Source organism: Typopeltis vanoorti, chromosome 8 (genome assembly GCF_054136105.1).
Source record: "Typopeltis vanoorti isolate ZY-2024b chromosome 8, IOZ_Tvanoo_1.0, whole genome shotgun sequence".
Classification (NCBI taxonomy): Eukaryota; Metazoa; Arthropoda; class Arachnida; order Uropygi; family Thelyphonidae; genus Typopeltis; species Typopeltis vanoorti.
The window spans coordinates 64,530,838-64,551,840 of NC_143556.1; the positions used below are offsets into that span (position 1 = coordinate 64,530,838).

At 34.7% G+C, this 21,003-nt stretch overlaps 1 protein-coding gene across 1 annotated transcript; it reads left to right on the forward strand.

The window, feature by feature from the left end:
* Positions 1 to 1,086: 1,086 nt before the first annotated feature.
* LOC150104059 (uncharacterized) lies at positions 1,087 to 20,125 on the forward strand. The gene is made up of 4 exons (XM_090396390.1): positions 1,087 to 1,359; positions 2,027 to 2,189; positions 18,844 to 19,088; positions 19,958 to 20,125. Exons 1-4 carry the CDS (start codon positions 1,087 to 1,089, stop codon positions 20,123 to 20,125), a joined length of 849 nt encoding a protein of 282 aa, XP_090252516.1.
* The last annotated feature ends 878 nt before the right edge of the window (positions 20,126 to 21,003 follow it).

Genomic DNA, 21,003 nt, shown 5'->3' on the forward strand with positions numbered 1-21,003 from the left:
GGCGTGAAGTACCTTTATCGTGTTATCTACGAAAGCTGTTGCTCACGACTTCAACGAATGGTGTTTTGTTCAAAGTGCTCGACGTCGTGCGTGCACCATTGGCATGTGATACTTGACACGGGAATGAATTCTCGCATTCCTTTTGCTGAAACAGTGGAAAGGTTTAAATAATTTTTCCTATAGATGGCAGCACCACCTTCGATAAACATGAGATCAGGTTAATAATTGATAAAGGATGCTGTATTTTCCGGAAACGAAACATTCCTAATTTTTAGCACTCCTGCAAACAGCATCGTATAGGTAAAGACATGAGGAGCTTAAAACAGCTGTTTCAGTTTGTCCGACCTTTCAGTCCTGGTAGGTTCGCAATGACCACCGGACTTCTGAAATCAATTCGACTAAAAGAAAATCATTTATCTCCTCAGGAAAGTAATCACCTTCTTCGCATGCAGCTTACCGTGGATTAGATCAGTATGGACACAATGAAGGAAGGTATTGCTAATCATCTTTCAGCTCTGGCTTCTGCTGCTGACAGCCGTGGACAAGTAATGCTTATTATACTTTCTGACCTTCGTTGGAGCGAGGTGAGTAACGGAAATATAAAAAAATAAATAAATAAAAAATAAAACATTCATTCAAAAATGATGTAATCCAAACAATCTTTTCTAATCATTTATTTAACTACTTTCACTATGTAAAAAAAAAATTACCGTACTTAACTATTTCTTTTTTTATTTGGAAATTTTTAAAATTCACTGAAAATTTTTAAGCTATCATCTTTATATTTATTATTACAAAAGAAATACATACGTTATTTTTAAATATTTGAGAAAATAAAACATAAAAATATTATTGACTGTGCAGCATCATAATGACCTAGAGAATTTAACATGCTCACATAAGAAAAGCAATAGACGATGAGATGTATGAAATGTTGTTTCATGTAGTGCTCGCAAGATGGCAGCACTTGCTTATTCCTTGAAACATCAGCTGTTTGCCATTTACTAAGTAGTTTTGCTAACTTTAGACTAGATGTGTTGATGCTACAATTATCGTAAATATATTGCGGTTTTAGATTATGTCAACATGAAAGGAATACGAGAGCTAGCTCGCCACTTGAACAGTCGTCGTCTTTCGGGTGGATCTAACCTTAAATCGTCTCGACTGACTGAGAAAGCAGATTTATCTCCACGTGAAACTAATCGTCTGTCCCGCATACAGTTAGCAGCTGCTTATCGAGGGCTAGATGAATATGGATTGAACGAGGGTATCTGCAATCATCTTTCAACTTTGGCTCCAAGTGTTGACGGCAATGGACAGGTGATGCTTATCATACCCTATGGCCTTCAGTGGAATGAGGTAAGAATTTTTTTTAAAAAAAAAGAAAGAAAGAAAATAGTGTTCCAGTTGCATGTCGGCTATATTTAGATCTTGGCAGATAAAAGAAATTATTTTGACTGGAGTCAATACATTGAAAGCCATAAAGAAACTTTTTTCAATATCTAAAATTTCTACTTCAAATTAAAAAAATAAGAATTAATAACAAAAATTAGAATCGACTCTGAAATATTTTTATTCATATTTTAAAATAAAATATTTAATTTTTTATATTTACTAATATTTAATTTAAATAAAATATTTAATTTTTTATTTTATATTTAGTAATATTTAATTTATATTTTTATTAAAAATTATTTCTTAAATGAAAACACAGATTAACAAAAAAAATGTGCCTTTATTTCAATTCCACTTATAAAATATATATTAAGGTGTATTACTTTAATCTTTATTATTATATTAATACTTCAGTAAATAGTTTAAAATAAATATTTTTAATAGTAACTTAAATTTTATATATTTATATATATATATATATATATATATATATATATATTTTAAATGTCTCTCAAAAATATTTTCTGGATTATTTTATTTTATTGTAATTCTAAGCCAATGAAATACAGATTGTAGTAACCAACTAGAAGTATTCATAATCAATCTTCTGGTTTTTATTTCATTCTGCCAGGTCACTCCTTCTAATTTGTTAGGAGTGGATGATAACTTGGAGGTTGTCGAAGGAGAAGGTGGTGCCGAAACTACAGGTTCCTGTCTTCATAGGGGAATTTATATGACTAGACCTGACGTTCGTGTAGTAATGCATACGCATATGCCTTTCACTACAGTGCTGAGTAAGATTTCAAATAGGAATAGGAGTTTTTTTTTTCTTTTCATAAATTCAGTTTTAATCTCCATTTTTTGTTATATAAATTACAACTGTGTTTAGTACGGTTTCTATAACATGGTTTGAATTATTATTATTTAGATGAAAATTGAAAATATATCAGAAACATTGTGTTTTTGGCATACTTTTTTTTGCTATATTTCGATATATTTATGTTTTTTTGCAACAGATAGATTATTTCAAAGTATTTGCAAGATCCTACTCAGTTTTATCGTATTATTGGGACTTACTAAAGAAGTGTTTCCCAACAACAGAGTAGGATGATAATGCTTATTTGGATTAAATCTGTTTTAAGATTCGATGACCTTTTGTTTTTCGTCTGACAATGAGGTAGCAGATCTCATACGAAGATTTCAAGAAAACAAAGTAGTCGGAGAACACCCACACACACAATTAACAGAACACTGGCCTCATAGGGTTAATTGTTTTTATATATTCCTGAAAATGTTAAAGTTATCAGAGAAACCAAGAAATGGTGAATGTTTAGCATCAGTAAAAAGCGTAGTCACTTTTTTTTTCGAAGTTTGAAATATACATCAATTCTGAAGAAAGCAAATATTAATATCAGGGAAATATCTTCTCTTACATCCAGACAGACTTAGTAGAGGTAATTTATTTCGTTATTATTCTTTATTATGAGGATGAGGCAATGGAATGACAACGCAGATTGTTGTGGTACGTAAAAGAATTAAAATATAATGACAAGGTGGGGTACTTGTAATAATGACCTCTAATGCAATAAAGACAGTTGCTTAGAAAAATGCTTCGTGTAAGAGAACAGGATGTGTTTATACAAGAAATGAAATCTCCCAGGAATAACACATATTTTGCAGCAAATGCTAATTTATCAAACATATAAATGCACGTTCGTTTATTTATATTTATATTTATATAAAAAATTAAACTATAGAAAATTCAACTAATTTCAGTTTTCTTAAATTTAAATTATTATTAAATTAAAGCGATGATCATGGCAGTTTTCTTCCTTATAGTCCTTATAAGGACTGGCTTAAAGGGGCGAAGCAAGAATGCTTTTCATCTTCCCCGTTATCTGTAGAGGACAGTGTAGGGACAAGGTGTTATTGAGCTATTAAAGCTCTGATCATGGCAGAAGGGTAACAGCAATAGCCGAGCCTCAGTTAGAACTTCATTGGCTACAGCATTGCCATCCATTACCCTCCCAGATCAGTAAATATGGTAAACATTTATAGGTGTACAAGAAATTTTGTAATTTTTTTTTTTTGTAGAAACGAAAACATTTGTAATTATTAGTTTATTAAATTATATATCAAATTATAAACTTTTGAATAGAATTTATTATTTAAAAATCAATTTTACTTAAGCACGTCAGATTACAAGAAAATCGAAATACTAAAGGATCGATAATTGTTCCCACAAGTTAATTGGCAAAATAACGGTAGTTTAATTTCATGAATTGGTAATCGCCGGCGATATAAATATTTAAACATTATTTAAATTTAGGGGATATTAAATCCCACGTTGTTTTAAAACCGAATAAGAAACTCAAAGATTGGAATCAGAGAGTTTCATGCCGAATATAGCAACTATAAAAGTATCGGCGACTTCTAGCGTGAGCTAATGCACGTAGTCCAAGTACGTAATACAAACTCGGGCAACTCGTAGCAAAGGTGGTAAAGTTCTGATCGCTATTCTTGGTATTTTCCATAATGTAAAAACACATTTCCTAGGAAATGTATGCTGTTATTACATTATCGTGGAAGGTCACTACCCAGACCGGTTTCAGCCTTATGTATAGGTGAAGCGGGCTCTAAAAATAAGACGATCCCGAAAGATCGCCCAACTCAACGTTGTTCCACTCGATGACAGGCTCACCCCGTCACCGAGAAGAACTTTTCAGCATTAGCTTTACCCAGTGGCAGGCTCACCCCCACCACCAAGCAGAGCCATAATCTCAGCGGTGGCCCCCACTCAGAGACAGGCAAAAACCTACCTCCAAGTGGAGCCTTTCAAAGCCAAATCCTCCCCGCACCGGTTTTCACCTTCATTGGGGTCTCATCAGTAAGTAGCTAGACCAAATTAATACCAAAGGGTATAGCGAAAAGAACGTACATACTCTGCTATACGAGTTGTCAAAAAGGTGCATCCATTAAGTTACTTAAATATAAAGAGCCAATAGGCTTTATTTCGGCGATATAAACATTTAAACATTATTTAAATTAAGGGGATATTAAATCCCACATTGTTTTAAAACCGAATAAGAAATTCAAAGATTGGAATCAGAGAGTTTCATGCCGAATATAGTATAGTAAACTATAAAAGTATCGGCGACTACCTTTTTGACAACTCGTATAGCAGAGTACATAAGTTCTTTTCGCTATACCCTTTGATATTGATTTGGTCTAGCCTACTCACTGATGAAGCCTCAATAACGGCTGAAACCGGTCTGGGTAGAAACCTCCCTACCATAATGTAATAACAGCATACATTTCCTAGGAAATGTATGCTGTCATTACATTATGTATTACATTATATATATATATATATATATATGGGGAGGGGAGGGGAGGGATCAAGTAAGGATATATCTGAAAAAAACATACACCATATTGAAATAAATACTGGGACAGTACTGCATTTCAAAGAAACCTAATTCGCCCGACTGAGGATCTCCATTGGTTCTGATCATACTCTTTCACCAGCTTGTAATATTTTGGATTCTTACTTCAACCTGAAGCTTTTTTTTTACATCATCCCCTAACTCTGTCGCAGTTCATTCTAAAGTATGACGTGGCATTCATCATTCCAGGCAATATGGCAAGGGCTCCGAGTCCCTAGCAGATGTCACTTCAGAAACATTCTACCATTGCACATCTTTTTGGTTCCATGATAGTTTCCCGAGTCTTCAATGTCACCTTGAAATTTCCATCTACAGGAAAGTGTTGCTTATAGTTGATTGTTGTGACATAGTCTTTTATCAGTTTGACAAAGTAATAAGGTCCCTTTAGAAGGTCTGCAGTTTTTCCTTCAGCCAGGCTACAATTTGATGTTGCAGGGATTTCTGAACAGACTGGAATGACTCTTTACAAATGCGATCTGTACACCACTTTCAAACTAGCATGAAAGTTATGATCTTTCTTACTTCCATCTACTAAAGATAAATTGCTGGGCCGTGTCCATCAAATACCCGGCTCATGTCGATTTTGCAATTCTGGGCAGACTGGCAGTTCTGAACAGGCTTACATAAGATTTCTAGAATAAGATGGGGTTCACATGCCATAGAAATTAGACGCAAAGTTCATTGAGATCAAACAAAGATTTAAACCAAATAATCGCCCTAATCCGAATCGAACAGACCGTATGCCTATCTCAAAGTTTTGGGTCACGGTTCATCATTTATTTTTGTTTTATTTATTTATTTTTAAATTACACAACTATACCGGGTTCCCCGGAACTTTAATAGTGTTTTCTTATGTTCACTCAGATGCGACAACACGTGAAAATATCACCGATGCTATTTAACTGATTCTTGTGTTTCGTAATTTGAATGTTGTAACCAATTCTTTTGCTCTCTCTCCCTGATGATGCTCATATTACAATGAAACGAAATATACAGAATTTTTGCTAATAAATTCTAATTTCTCTTAAATCGTTATTTCAAAGTATTATTACTTTGAAATAACGATTTTTTTCTAGAATATTTTGTTATCTTGTGTTTAATTGATCCTTTGTTGCCTTTTTACAACAACAATCTAATATCATGCCGACGTTTAGGCTGTATGTGCAATCACAGGCTGTATGGACAATTCTTCGGTCGATCTAAAGCTCTCATGAGATCATTTAATACGCTTTATGTAAAAATAAAAACATAAAAAAAAGGGAAGACTTCTTGATAATTCATTCCCTCAAATTGTCCATCGCATCTATGACAATTCTTATCCGTAAGTTTTATCACAATGTTTATAACACACATAATTGGATTGTTTCTCATGTGTTCCGGTTGATGAAAATTCACAGCACAAAATCAAATAAACATCAACAGAAAATGGTGCCACCAACAGTGATGTTTCACTACGTTTATACGCTGGCGCCCCATATTGTTTCTACTTGTTAAATCTAGAATGCTTTATCGCGAACATGCCCGTTACTTTCAGTTCGCCCCTACAACAAACTTTTATTATAGCAGTGGTATTCGAATACAATAAAATATTCTGCGATAGATATTTGGTTATTTTTAAACTATATAAATTGTGTAGACTTTTCTTGTTAGAAAATTTCGAAACTGGGTTGCAAAAATATCATGTTTTTTTTTTGGTTTCTATAGCGAGGAGTTGCCGTGTTTTCCAAGCCTTCATCTACTTAAAGTACCATCAGTTTTCCACAGCTCGTGTGTGAAAATTTTTATAGAAAAAAAAAATCTAAAATCCAAATGTACACAAACATAGGCAGTGTCGTAACTAACAGCGTTTACAAGTATTCATTGGTCCACGTGGATATTTGGCCGCCTCTACTGTATTGTTCCAAACAAAAGGAGTTTGTGGTAGTAGTTATCAAGTTGCTCCCACTCAAAAAGAATTTTAAAAAAAAATCGTTTATAAGCACTATACTTGAAAACATGAAAAATAAAACATTTCTTTAGTATGTACGAGTTTGTATTCGAATCTCAAAAAAAAAAAAAAAAAAAATTAATCACCGTTAACAGACGCAGATTTGAAAGTTCAAAATCAAAATTAGTGCAAGAGTTGTAGATCTATCTAAGACAACAAAATGTTTTTATTCAATATAATAAAGCTGTTATAAACAGTATTGCATTATTAGAAAAAGAAGGGTGAGAAAACTGGACAGGGAAAAGAAGCAATCCCCATAAATAAATAAAAATGTGAATTTGGTGCTAAATCTGTATAATTATAAGGAAGTAAATTCTGAAATGCATATTATTGTTTCGGTTTTACTGAAACGATGCTGTTGTAATTATATTAACAAAACAAAGATTAAAAAAAATATATATATATAATACGCACTTTTCCTTGTCTAATAGAAAAATTTGGATCCTACACTAGAACACACGTAGAGACACGGTTAACATCATACAAGCAAATTCAGGTTGAAAATACACTTATTTTTCTTCTTCTCCCTTCTACGCATTAGGCTTACTGATCTGTTACAGAGCTAACTTAAGCCCTTCTAAGTCATACCCATGCTAGTCACCTTATCCGTCCCGAGGATAAGGTGACTAGCCCTATGCCTTCCGGTATATTCTATGGCTGTAGTGTGTGTATTCGCGACTGTGTTCTGACTGTCTGTTGAGGAATATTCTGTTGTATTACTGTGAGCAATATCAGCAAGAAGGATTTTTTTTTTTTTTTTTTGAGAAAACAGGAGTAACCTTCGGGAAAAAAAAAACAGGCGAGTACATTACAACCCTTTTTTTTTCATCCGATGCTTTGTTCCCATACAGGAATGGAACGTAAATCTTGACATACCATGCATAACAATTGGAGTCAAATTTAAAAACGAAGAGGAAGAAGAAGAAGAAGAAGAAACGCTATATGGGGCAGGAATAAAAAAATAAATAATTTACTAAGTAAATTAAATATTTAGATGCCGACATTTTGATAAATAAACATTAGCATTATCAAGATATTTTAAGATACACATTCGGAGAAGACTGAGAACGAAATGATCTCGAGGACGACTGACGTGTGCATGGAGGTGACAATGTCACTCTTCGTGGTGATCTTTCTGTAATTATTGCTGATGGAAGATAAAGCGGAGGGCCAAAATTTCTGTAAGATTGGATTATACATCAGGATTATAGCCACTTCGAAGAACAGTCTGAGATTTGAAACGAGATCTGTGTAGCAACTCGGCTTTTTCCCCCATCATCATTAGTAGCTCTAACAGGCGCTTAAGCGTCCACGACCTTCCAAGTATCCTTGGATTTCGTAACATAATTCGAAGGTTTTTTTTTTTTGTCTGTAATTTACATGTGTTGTACTAGCCGAGGATAAAACCGAGTTTACGGGAGAAAACCTTTAACACCTCTGTATGAGACCAGCGAACGCACTTCCAGTTGAAATATCCTGATCAAGGTTCCTCGCGTCCTAGACAAGATTCGAATCTGAGTTTTTTCAACTTAAGGGATTCGTCTGTACCGACTGACATACGAAGATTCTCTGTTGACTTTCTTCCACCTGAAGAAAGTGTGCTTTTTTACAATGCATATTGTGCTAGTCCTCATTTAGGTTACCCGCACCGAATAGACTTTTCATGTTCTTTTCTTCTTACCAAGGTAGTCCGTCCTGTCGGTTGAAAATATTGGATCTCGCATCGATGGGGATACTCTTGGGAAGGAGAGAGGATCTTCTCATTTGTCTCAGGAAAGAGGAGATAAGAGGTAATGCATAACCTCGATGGGGGGGGGGTGTTCGATTTTCCTTTTTTGAGAAGTTTAGCGGGGCGTTTTTGATTGTATTCGTTTTGCTGAAATGATGTTACCAGAGAATGCAATGCTGTTCTTGAGGGCAAAATTCACTCTGCTCTTGAGGTTTCTTGGAAGTTTGGTGATGCGGAGTGACACGTGAGTATGTGCCGAATGCGTGAACTTTATAGAACGCATGAGCTAATCATATGATTGACTTTAGACGTAACTACCAAGAAAGCTAGAGCCCCTCTTTTTCCTTCTTAAGTGGTAAAACTAATTCAAAAGTCGGAAACTGCACAAAGTTTGAAAGATTGCGGCCGAGTGGTAAAGACATCATCTTGTACTTTGGGCTTGTGGGGAGTCCCTTGCTAAGCTTTCAGTTGATTTAAAGAGATGATTATTGCAGTTAAAATATTGCGATTTAAGATACTTAAAGACATCACAGATGTTGGCGGAGAGAGATATTTTGGAAAGAAGTTCTAATGTCTCATTCACTAAAACATTTGTAAACAGCAACGAACATGGAAGCTTACCAAGTTCGTCAATAATTCAAGGATGTGTATTGTAGCTGTAAAGAGATTTTGTTTTTATGCAAGTCGGTCTTGTCGATTGTTGCCTGTGCGATGTATGCTTGTTGAGTTTCGGTACCAAGTTCGTAGTTAGGATAATTCATTTATTAGTAAATTATTTATTTTCATTCCAGCCCCATGCAGTTATCCTCTCTTCCAGAAAAACCTTGGCACGAGTGAATTTAATAGCTACGGAAATGTGAATGTGGGCATGCACAACAACTCTATATCATGGCATATATCTCCAATTTTTAATCCGTAGATTCCAAACGAATATAAAACATATTTGAATGTACTACACATTAAATATAACGTCGACTTTACAAGCAGATTCCCGAGTCCATTTGCAAAATATAGAGATCACCTGTTTTAACGATTTCCAAAAAAATTAAAAAAATAAAATAAAATAAATAAAAGGACGAAAAAGTGCCACCTGGATTCTTTTTTGGGAATTAAAAAGGCGACAAATGAGCTGTTAATTAATTTCTATTTTATTCCAATACTTTAATTTCTGATTAACTGATGCTAATTCCTTCATTCTTTCTTTTTTTCTAATTAGAATCTGTTAAACAAATCATCAACTTATTGGGAACGATGTATTTAAGGTCAAGGCGCTATACGGAGCTGCAGGTCTTTATATATCACTTGTTTTGTTTGTTAGTCGTGTGTGTGTGTAGGGGGGTTCCGCCAATTTTCCCCCATACGTCCCTTTCGGACCGGTTGAGGTTGTGCCCTCCAATGAGGGACTTCTAAGTATGTATTTTTGACTGTAGATCCATGTGTGTTTACCAGGCCGGTTTGTTCTTTTTGAGGGACATAAAAGCCCGAGTTTCAGGGAGAAAAAACCGACTAACTCACCTTTAGTCGAAAGAGACCATATAAAGGTTCCTCACATGATCGACGGGAATCGAATCCAGGTCTTTCCGACCAAAGGGCTTCGTCTATACCGACTGAGCTACGAAAGCACTTTATATATCACTTGAAGTTCCTTATAAAGAGAGTATTTTAATAACGAACGTAAAGACTTTCCGTATAAAAGAAAGTCCTTTACATTCTCTCTCTCTCTCTCTCTCTCTCTCTTGTGTCTTTGATTGCGCTACAGAAACGTTCATCTAGCCAATAATATCAACATCTTTTAAGAAATATAAACGTTTTTCGTGGATGGTTAGGAAGGTAGAGGAATAAGAGATGTCATTTCAGTTAAATGAGAATCATGGAGTAACTTCAGAAGCACAGAACGTGTCTTCAATGGAGCGTGTAGTGGAATGTGCCTTCAAACATGGATCAATACACAGTCTAATTACTCTCCATTAAACAGAAACTACAACCAACTTGAAGGAATAGTCAGCACAAGTCACCAAGTTGTAGGGATAATATTACGGGATTTCGAAATTCATTAGCATTTTCTTAAAAAAAAAAAAAACAGATAATCATTGATTTTCATTTTCTGCTATGCTATTATTTTGAAATAAAAAGAAGGGAAAATAAATTAGAAACTGAATTATAAATTTTTATTTAATACCGTGTTGGACGAATTATAGCACACATATAGCTTGGTATCGATTCCACAGGGTGCTGCACTGAATCTGCGTCCACTACATACCAGACGTTCAACAGTGTCCGTTAACCGGCTCAGATTTGAAGGAAGAGGACTTTGCTCCCGAAACAACTGTTTTTCTAACATGTCTCATAGATTCTCAATAGGATTCAGATCCGGGCTTTGTGGTGGCCAGGGAAGATGGTGGAAGTCGCCATGTTTACTGAATCATTACTGAATAATTCTTGCGCGATGGACATTAACATTGTCGTCCATGAAACAACAGTCACCTTCTGGATAAAAAGTCAATATTGCAGGATGGACTTGATCGGCAATAATGTTCAGATATTCCTTCGAGAACACCCGACATTCCAGCAATAGTTCTGTTGGTACAGAACGGGTACCCTGTTTCCTCACCACCACGCCACCTCCAGAACCTTTAGTTAGGGTTCACAAGGCAAGCTGGTTTCATTGTTTCATGGGGGGGGGGGTCCCGCCAAACTCTCTGCCTACCGTCAGTGCAGAACAGAGGTGTACCGTAACTTGTCGGACCACATGACTATTTTACAGTGTCTGGTCATGGTGTTCGTGTTCCCCTGACATCATTGGACGAAAGTTTCGGTTCTTCGCAGAAATCAGTGGTTTCCGTATAGGAATTGCCAATTCCTATCCTCTTCAATCCCCTGAGCATAGTTGGTGAGATATGGCTCGGGAACAGTCTTCATTGAATGCTTTGGTCAGATGCTGCACAAAAGCCTCCTCAGACGACGGCGACCTTGTTCTTGACAGACTGTATTAGGACCATTGTTAGGCCTCTTAGACGAGAAATTCGGGTTATTTTTCCACTGATTAAACACCTGGGATATCTCACCATTTGAGAAACAAGTCAGCTCTGCTGTTTTCAAAATTGTGGCTCCAGGGCACTCACAATTAGCCCTTTATCGAAGGGCTAATTGTGAAGCCTGAAATATTCCTTGTTTTTCCCATTGTGACCAACACTTTCATAGGTGACATTTATGTACATCTGCATAAAGGTCTCTAATTCAGTGGCTGGTATGTTATAAACCATTTCATGAAAAATATTCATTCGCAGTAATTTATGGTGAGTACCTCATATTGTACTTCACAAAACAAGTTGGAACAGCGCAATATTTTAAATATTAGATGACTTCCACTGCTTGGTGTGGGAATGGAACTCCAATTTTTTGAAAGGAAATAATAACGTATAAAGCGAACTTTAATGATTATTTTTAAGTTTATTTTTAAAGAAGATATTACAGGTCTGCGTAACTTGCGGTATTCGTTTTTTTCCTAACAAGAAGCTGAAGAAACTGTAATTAAAATATTTTATCTAAATTCTAAATAACGAATAAATTATTTATCTAAATCATTCTTTAAAATTAGCTGAACTATTTCAATTCCGTATTTTTAGTTATTAATTTCCTGAAATCTAAAGTATAAAAATTTGTTTTAAATAATATGTCGATATTGTACCAGAACTCTTTATCTTGCCAATGCCCCGCAGTATCAACACATATTGTACATGCGCCTCGAAATAAGAAAGATAAGATATCTGAAGCTCCTGTTTGGTGATGGGCTTAACAAGAAGCAGGTAGAACACGTATTTATTTATTTATTTATTTTAAATTTCAGACTTTAAGGTAAATATGTCAGTTACTACAACCATTAAGAAGTTTTTAATCATAAGTTGGAATTTTTGCCAGAAAACCAAACTCCTGCTCGATAAGTTTTGTGGTGGTTGCATTTTTGTTGAAGTCAAAGTGTGTATGTTGAATAGCATTCAAAAATTTCTCCAAACAGGCCAACTGCCACTCTACCAACTCCTAAGTGAAATATTGCTTTTTTCCCCTTCTTCTTTAATATTTTCCGATCTGTGACCTGCCAAGCATTAGTGGTTTCATGACTTTAATTTCCTTCTCGCTTCATATGAGACATGATCATTCACATTCCGTTGTAAATCACTTATAAAGTGTTCTTTGCATCCTTTACCGGATTAGAAAAAACCAGGTCTGTCCAAGTATAGGCGTCGTCATTACCGATTGAGGTTATGGAGCCTATCTGACAGCGAATTACCGACTACTGTTATTATAAGAATCATCAGAGGCCAATAATCTCATCGTTTAACTCCTGTTCTGATATTATCGGTGAATAAAAGTGTTCGATCCCTTTTAATCGACAAAATTATTTTCTTCAAATTTGGCAGAATAATACATTTCAAGAATTTTTCCAAATCTTCGTGTTTTTCTCCTCCTGTTCCTTCTCTGCAGATGCAGTTACTACAGGGCTCAGCATCCTTCAACAGATTTCGACGATATTTAGTTGTTTCGGATGTTGCTTAAGGTTTACCAGACAGTTTCGCCACAGTACGGCGAAAAAGTCACAGATAGAGATATATCATCATTCAACCGGGATTGGTCAGTTATTTACCTTTAAAAGGAAATAAAAATAAGATATCTCTTTAGATCCAGTCATATGTAGAAAGCCGAACCAAGAAAGCAATAGGCTTTATTGCCTTTTGACAATAAAGCGATAACTTGACTGACATCATTGAATTATTGACAAGCAAATTCGCTTATGAAACTGGATTTGTACTATTCAATAGCAGAACAAAGATATCTCTAATGAAATATAATTGAGTTGGTTAATCGAGTGATTAGCGTATTGGCCATTCAATCAACTACCTTCGGATTTCGAATCCCTCCGTGGGTTTGAATATTTTTGATTGTCTATAAGATGATTTTCCATTTGATTGAACAGTGAGTACGCAAGAACTATATTCATAGTTTCATGTTATTTTTCGATATGTAATAAAATGCTTTCTTTTATATATTTAAGACTGATGGGACTTTCATGTTTTACGTGACCGAAGATGTTGTACATTATTATTATGAAATTGCTGTTAAGTTATGAAAATATTGACAGTACTATGAAAATGCCAATATTTCATGATGCCATACACTGGCGCTAGAGTTTATTATTATTTTCATATATAATAATATATGAAAAACGTATGAATTAATCACAGTGTGGGCCGCGGTTAGGAATTTCCTACACTTTTTTTTTTTTCCGTAGACATTCTTCAAACTACGAAACTAGTGCTTGGAATCATCACATAGAAATAAAATGCTACTCAGTAGAGGAAACTACAAGATATAATTTATCATAAAAAGACACGATAATAGTACAGATTTGTTTTTTTCATTTGCTTTGTATTGATTTATTAAGAACTTTCTTTTTTTATTCCCATTGCGAAAACGTAAGTTACAAGAAAATTTTACTTAAGATTTTTATGGGAAAGAGCTGAAGAGGGGCCATCCTACAACAGCTCATAAAACAACTTACAGTTAGTAAAGTAGCCGCTCATTTCTTTACTAATTCGTACACAAAGCAGAATAAAGATAATTAAATAGATGGTGGGTTATGTAGAATGTAGTTTCCTTCCACGACGAGACCTTCGATTCGTTAGAAATGTCATATAAGAACAACAATAATAAATATATATCATGCAAGAATGAAAAAAAAAATGAAAGGGACATATATTTTAGTGTGACCCCCACAACGAAATGTTATAAACTTGTTGTGCATCGTTTTAAAACCGTGGGTGGGCTAGAGTTATATAATAACCACTGCTTTTAGAGACCAAAGCAGTCTCTTACAATGCGAATGTTCTATCCAATTGGCCAACTAAGTAAGCGGCTATTTGGAGTGAGTTATGAATTCCTAAAATTGCTTTAATATACTAGAGATGTAGATCCTCGAACCCTCTTAAACATCGAAATAATGGATGCCGATATAACAATCCCGAATCTAAAGATTACAATATGTCTACCTACAGCATGAGCCATCAGTATTGAATTTTTCTCCGTCTTCACCATTAAGAGGATAGAATCAAATTGGTTGGCGGGAGGTCGCTGAAGCACAATATATGAGAAAATAGATGATGCCGGTAATGTCAATGTTATACACCTACTAAAATGAAAACAGAAAAAAAAATCTACTATCCTGTTGATCTGCTTTTTTCAATGTAACTCCTACCGTTGAAAAGTTTTAAAGGTATAGCACTTTAGTACCGAGGAGATGAGTTTTCCCCCCTTTTTTTTAAATTATTTTTTACACAGTCCGAATATCCTGTTTTTAGAAAAAAATCTGTAACCTTTTTTTTCAAGGTACTTCAGTTCCAGAATAATCAGAGTTGTGGTCTCACCTTGTAGTTAAATTCAAATTCCCACCTAAAGACATTTAATAAATATCCACCAATGCTGGATTCGAACCAGCAGAGTATTCGTTAGCAATGCTATTCACGTAGAGAACCTGGACTGAAAAAAGCTCTGCAAAGTAATACAGTTTTGCAAAACTTAACGTATTGGATAACATAACTTCTTAAAATAATTTACAAAGTTATACATATTAACGCTCCCATACATTAATCGTAAAATACGAAATCAAACAGAAATCGTGCATTTTAGTCGTACAATGATTCTAAAATAAAACATCCCTCAGAAACAAACATTATATATAAAATATAAAATAAAATAAAATTTATTATTATTATTATTATTACCCAAAACCCCATGGAGTCAAAGACTCATCTAGGAGTCCTTATAAGGACTGGCTTAAAGGGGCGAAGCTAGAATGCTTTTCATTTTCCCCGTTATCTGTAGAGGACAGTGTAGGGATAAGGTGTTATTGAGCTATTAAAGCTCTGATCATGGCAGGAGGGTTACAGCAATAGCCGAGTCTCAGTGAGAAAACTTCATTGGCTACAGCATTGCCATCCATTACCCTCCAAGGGTATTAATCACCGCATCTCACGGTGGATTCTCTTCATTCCCCTTAATAATTTGTGAGTTCAACAAATCTTCATCATCGGCCTGTAGAGTAAGATAGGCTGAGAGTCAGCAGATAGTAGGAGAGGGAATAAAGATAAAGATAGAGTGCATAGTGGTAGAGTAGGTTAAAGAGGCCTCAGTTGACCTGTTTTAGCTATTCCCCCCCCCCCCCCCCGGGGCGTTTCTAAAACGGTCGTTGATTTTTCACTTTACAAAAAGGAAAAATCCTAAAAAGGAAAGTAACAAAACAAACAAAAAAAGTACAGAGAAAAGCAAAAATTGAAAGGTAAACTTAAAGGTGGAGGAAGGATCTGGCCCGAGTGATTCAGCTCACAAGGAACTGCACCGCCTCGCTGTAAGCCTTCGCCGCTCGGGTTCTCAGGTCCTCCCCCACCTGTGATAGCTGAAACCGGTGAAGCTGTGTACAGAAACCCCACAAGGTGGTTACTGTGTCTTTCTTTTGTTGTGGGCAGTTATTATTCTTTTGGCCACCTCACTTCCCTTGCCATGTCTAGTTTGCAGAGAGCTATGAAGAACGCCGAAGCTGCCTCCTCGTCTAAATCCTGAGATACCTCTACTTGCTCAGGGGTGATTTTGCTGATGTCATCAACGAAGATGTCACCCCATTTTGCGCTGACGATGTCAGATCCATGTTTCCCTGTGAGGAGGAGTTCAGGTTCTCCTATTTTTTTCATTGCTTCTTTGAATTTTTCCGCCACCCCTGGGATACCTCTAATGAGATGGCTTAGGGTCTCCCCTGCTTTTGCGTGAGGGACTTCTGGGTGGGCCGGTCTCAGATACTTTTGCTGTTTTGGGCATTACCAACTCTTATTCCTGTGGGCTTAATGGCCGTTTGGAGGTGTTGGTGTTCACTTCCATCTTTCCTTCTTCTATATTAGTATTGATGGTTTCAATAACGACTGTTTCTTCTTGTTGGATTTTACTGCTTGTGGAAATTTTTTTCCCCTTACAGTTTTTCTTAGACGTGGAGGTATGGTTTTCTGTTATATCAGGAGCAGTCTCGAAAGGAGGAGAAGCTTCCTGTGCTGTGTCATTTCCATTGTTTGGTGGAGTTGCTGGCATGATTGCACCACCCATCCTCCCAGCAAGGGTTCTGGATGGGCATGTGCCCACTTTGTGGTCAATGACCCCACATTTCAGGCAAGCTGACTCACATTTTTCTTGGTTGTGGCCTGCTATAAGGCAGTTTTTACATTTCACTCTAGGACAGTCTGCCCCAAGGTGAGTGAAGGCACCACATCTAAAACATTGTTTTTTTACACCAGGGTAGTTTATCATTACTCTGGCGGATCCAACAATAATAAAGTTGGGAACGGGCGTTTTCATCTCGAGGGAGATGTGGACTTCGCCCGACTTCCATTTGGGGTTTGCTGCGTCATTTAGGACTCCCACCTTGTGTACAACGCCCCATTTCCCGAATATTTCGTGGATAATCTTTACATCGGTTTCAATATATTCTAAAGGGAATCTGGGGATTCTAAGTAGTTTGGTAATGCTCCCTACCAAAAATGGGACTATTGTTTTTCCATTACATTTGTTCACTCCTTACTACTACTTGGAAGCGGCCACCACCAAAGGGAGTAAAACCAAAAATCCCTTACCTAGAGAGTCTAGATTAATTGATTTTTTTATCTAGGAGTCTGGATTTATTGATTACTTATTATATACAAAAAATAAAGGTGTCTTTATGTATATTGCGATATTAATAAATTTTTAAACATTTTCAAAAAATTAATTAATTATTAAAATTTTTATCTAGGAGTCTGGATTTATTGATTACTTATTATATACAAAAAATAAAGGTGTCTTTATGTATATTGCGATATTAATAAATTTTTAAACATTTTCAAAAAATTAATTAATTATTAAAATTTTTTTTAATTTTACATAATATTTTATATTGATATTTGTTTATCTTTTAAGAGAGATCAAACTTAAGATCAAAATACCTTACGAAATCACAGATATCCCCTTATCTAGAGAGTCTGGATTTATTGCCTTTTTATCTAGGAGTCTGGATTTTTTAATTACTTAGTATTTATTATATACAAAAAATAAAGGTGTTTTTATGTATGTTATGATATTGATAAAGTTTTAAATATTTTCAAAAAATTAATTAATTATTAACATTTTGTTTTATATTTTACATAATATTTTATATTAATATTTATTTATCTTTTAAGAGAGATCAAACTTATGATCAAAATATATGGGTGAAAAATCCTATGAAATTACAGATATAACCTAACAAATTTTCTTTAGCAGGACCGGTAAACAAACGCGTACTAAAAGAAGTGATATAATTGAGTAATAGCCAAAAGTAGCATAGCTAAGCGTAGCATAGCTATGCTACAGTGAAGAGGATCCAGAAGATAGTTTTAAAGATGATATCGGGATTATGGAATATAGATTGAGAATTTGTGGACTGCAGACGCTAGCAAACAGGAGAAAGAGGGATGATGTGATTAAAATTACAAACTTCTGAATGGGTCATATAGGATATTAGTAGATGAAGTGTTTCATCTTATGGAGGGTGGGGAAAGGGAAAGAGAGGGCATCCTCTCGTACTGTCCACAAACAGGTCTCCAGAGTAAACCTTAACCGGGTCGATATTTCACAAAATCATTATATCTTTTGATACACTTGTGTATCAAAAGCTATAATAGGTTCTTCCGAAAACGACGAAAACATCTACAATCGGAAATTGAGCTCTGAACAATTTCAACTTGCATTTGTATATAAAGAAATATTACCGTTGATTGGTGATATGCATATTTTGTCACAACGAGGCGCTGCCGTGCAGTGATTTTCGTAGATCTTTATTGGCAAACGATTATAAAATGATAATATTGTTATAGTTTCTTTCTTCGCTATTACTGAACCATTTTTATTGTCAAAAGATTCTAAATCTTAAAATCATTTATTGATTGCTGAATAAAAATGATGAAATACATAATGGATATCATAAAATTTCTTGAAATATTTTGTTTAGTTGTACTACTCTTATGGAACAAAAACCAGTATTAGAATACAATAACGAAAATATACTTTTATGATTGTTGGGCCTTTTCCTTGTTAGTTTAGGGTTTTTTAGATGTCGGTATACTTCCAAGGGCGGATAATGGAAAAACCTTTAATGTAGCTGAATGGGTCATCTTCAAAAAAACTTTTAGTTATCTGTTTGTGTGTGTTTCTCTGATTTCTGTTTGTTTATCTTTCAGGTTGTCTCAGAGATCCGAGATTAAGGATGCTACACCAAAACTCGACTAGATTTCTTAATCGAATTGCGTACGACCATCATTTTAATGGTCTTGGCAATATGGTGGAAGAGGGTTTAAGAATGGGAAGAACCCTTGACGATAAGGATGTTTTATTGCTTGCAAATCATGGAGCCATCATCGTTGCCAAGACAGTCGCTGTGGCGTTTGATCTTACATATTATTTAGAAAGGGCAGCTATGACTCAGGTGAGTAGATGAAAGAAAATTACACAAATGAATGAATCATTCGATCTCTCCATAATTTAAGGATTAAATAGAATTTTGTTTGGAGAGAAAACTGATAGAGAATATCAGGTGAAGCTCTTCCCTTTAGTATGACTGTATCATTCATGGTACAGTCATACTAAAGGGAACTAATCACTAAATATATACTAAATATCCCGCATATATATTAAAAATGTATTTTTAGTATATATGCGGGATATTTATATGAATATCCCGCATATATAAATTATATGTATTTTTAGTATATATGCGGGATATTTATATGAATATCCCGCATATTCATATAAATTTGAAGATGTTTATAAGTAATGAACAAATATCTTTAAGTATTTCTATTGTAAATCTAAGGAATATTTTTTTCCAACTCCCATTATGATATCTCGAGATTATTTTTACTTTCTGGAAGACCTTTACATTTTCATGCCTCCATCATTGTGACTTTTGCTTCTCAGTTCCAAAATGAAGAGAGAAACAATCCTGTCAACCCCATGAATGATTTCAAGTAAGCGAAACATCATCATCATCATGCTTGTCGAGGATTTAGGTCTAGAGTGGCCTGTTCCGGCCTCAGACATCTTAAGCCATTGAATTTCTTAAGAGGAGGTCCTGATTTTATTTTTCTTAATGGTTTGTAAAAGGCTTGTTTTGGTAATCTTTCTATTTTCATTCTTATTTTTTCCAATTATTATTATTATTATTATTATTATTATTATTAGTAGTAGTAGTAGTAGTAGTAGTAGTAGTATAATTTATCGCCTTCTCAGTAGTATTACTTTTTATTATTAATCATTTGCTTATAACTATGTAAGCTAATATTATCTCTGTTGCAGGTATTATGCATGCAGACCGGAAAAGACCTGCGAGAGATTCCTAACGACATCGCCAAAATGACCGAGGCACAGTTCTGGGATGTAATGGATGAAAATGCCGAAAAACATTTAGAATCAATCATTCGACGTTTACAACATGCTAGTCCAGATTTCAAATTATATGATTAATTTAGTGATTAGTTATAAAAATGTATTTTTAGTATATATGCGGGAAGATGTTTATAAGTAATGAACAAATATCTTTAAGTATTTCTATTGTAAATCTAAGGAATATTTTTTTCCAACTCCCATTATGATATCTCGAGATTATTTTTACTTTCTGGAAGACCTTTACATTTTCTTGCCTCCATCATTGTGACTTGAAAATTGTGTTTTGCTCCTCAGTTCCAAAATGAAGAGAGAAACAATCCTGTCAACCCTATGAATGATTTCAAGTAAGCGAAACACTGCCGATAAGTTATATTACTCGGTTGCTATTTGAATTTAGTAGGAATGATTATCGTAGGTAGTCCTGTTATCGTTATTCAAATGCTTGTCATCCTCTTTTATTATTATTATTATTATTTCATTATTATTATTATTTGTCACCTCCAGGGAGTCCAACTCTGTCTCCACCACTCACAATCCACCAACTGACCGCAACTACACCAACGCCATCTATTGCCGACAGTGCCGCGCCGTGGGTAGGAGGCGGCCTTGTGCACAACTTTTTTCAGCGCCCCCATAAAATAAGTTTCCATGAAAAATTTCTGCGAAAAATTTTACTTTGTTAAAAGTACAAAACATTTTATACGCATACATAAAAATAAATTTTATTTAACAGTAGTAGAACATTATAATCACTAAAATTCATTAATAAGAAATTTTTAATAAAAAAATTTTCAAAAATGTTTATTCATTAATATATAAATACAACAGTATATATATATATATATATATATATATATATATATATATATATATATATATATATATATATATATATATATATATATATATATATATATATATTACTTTTATTTTAATATAAAAAGAAATATTACATA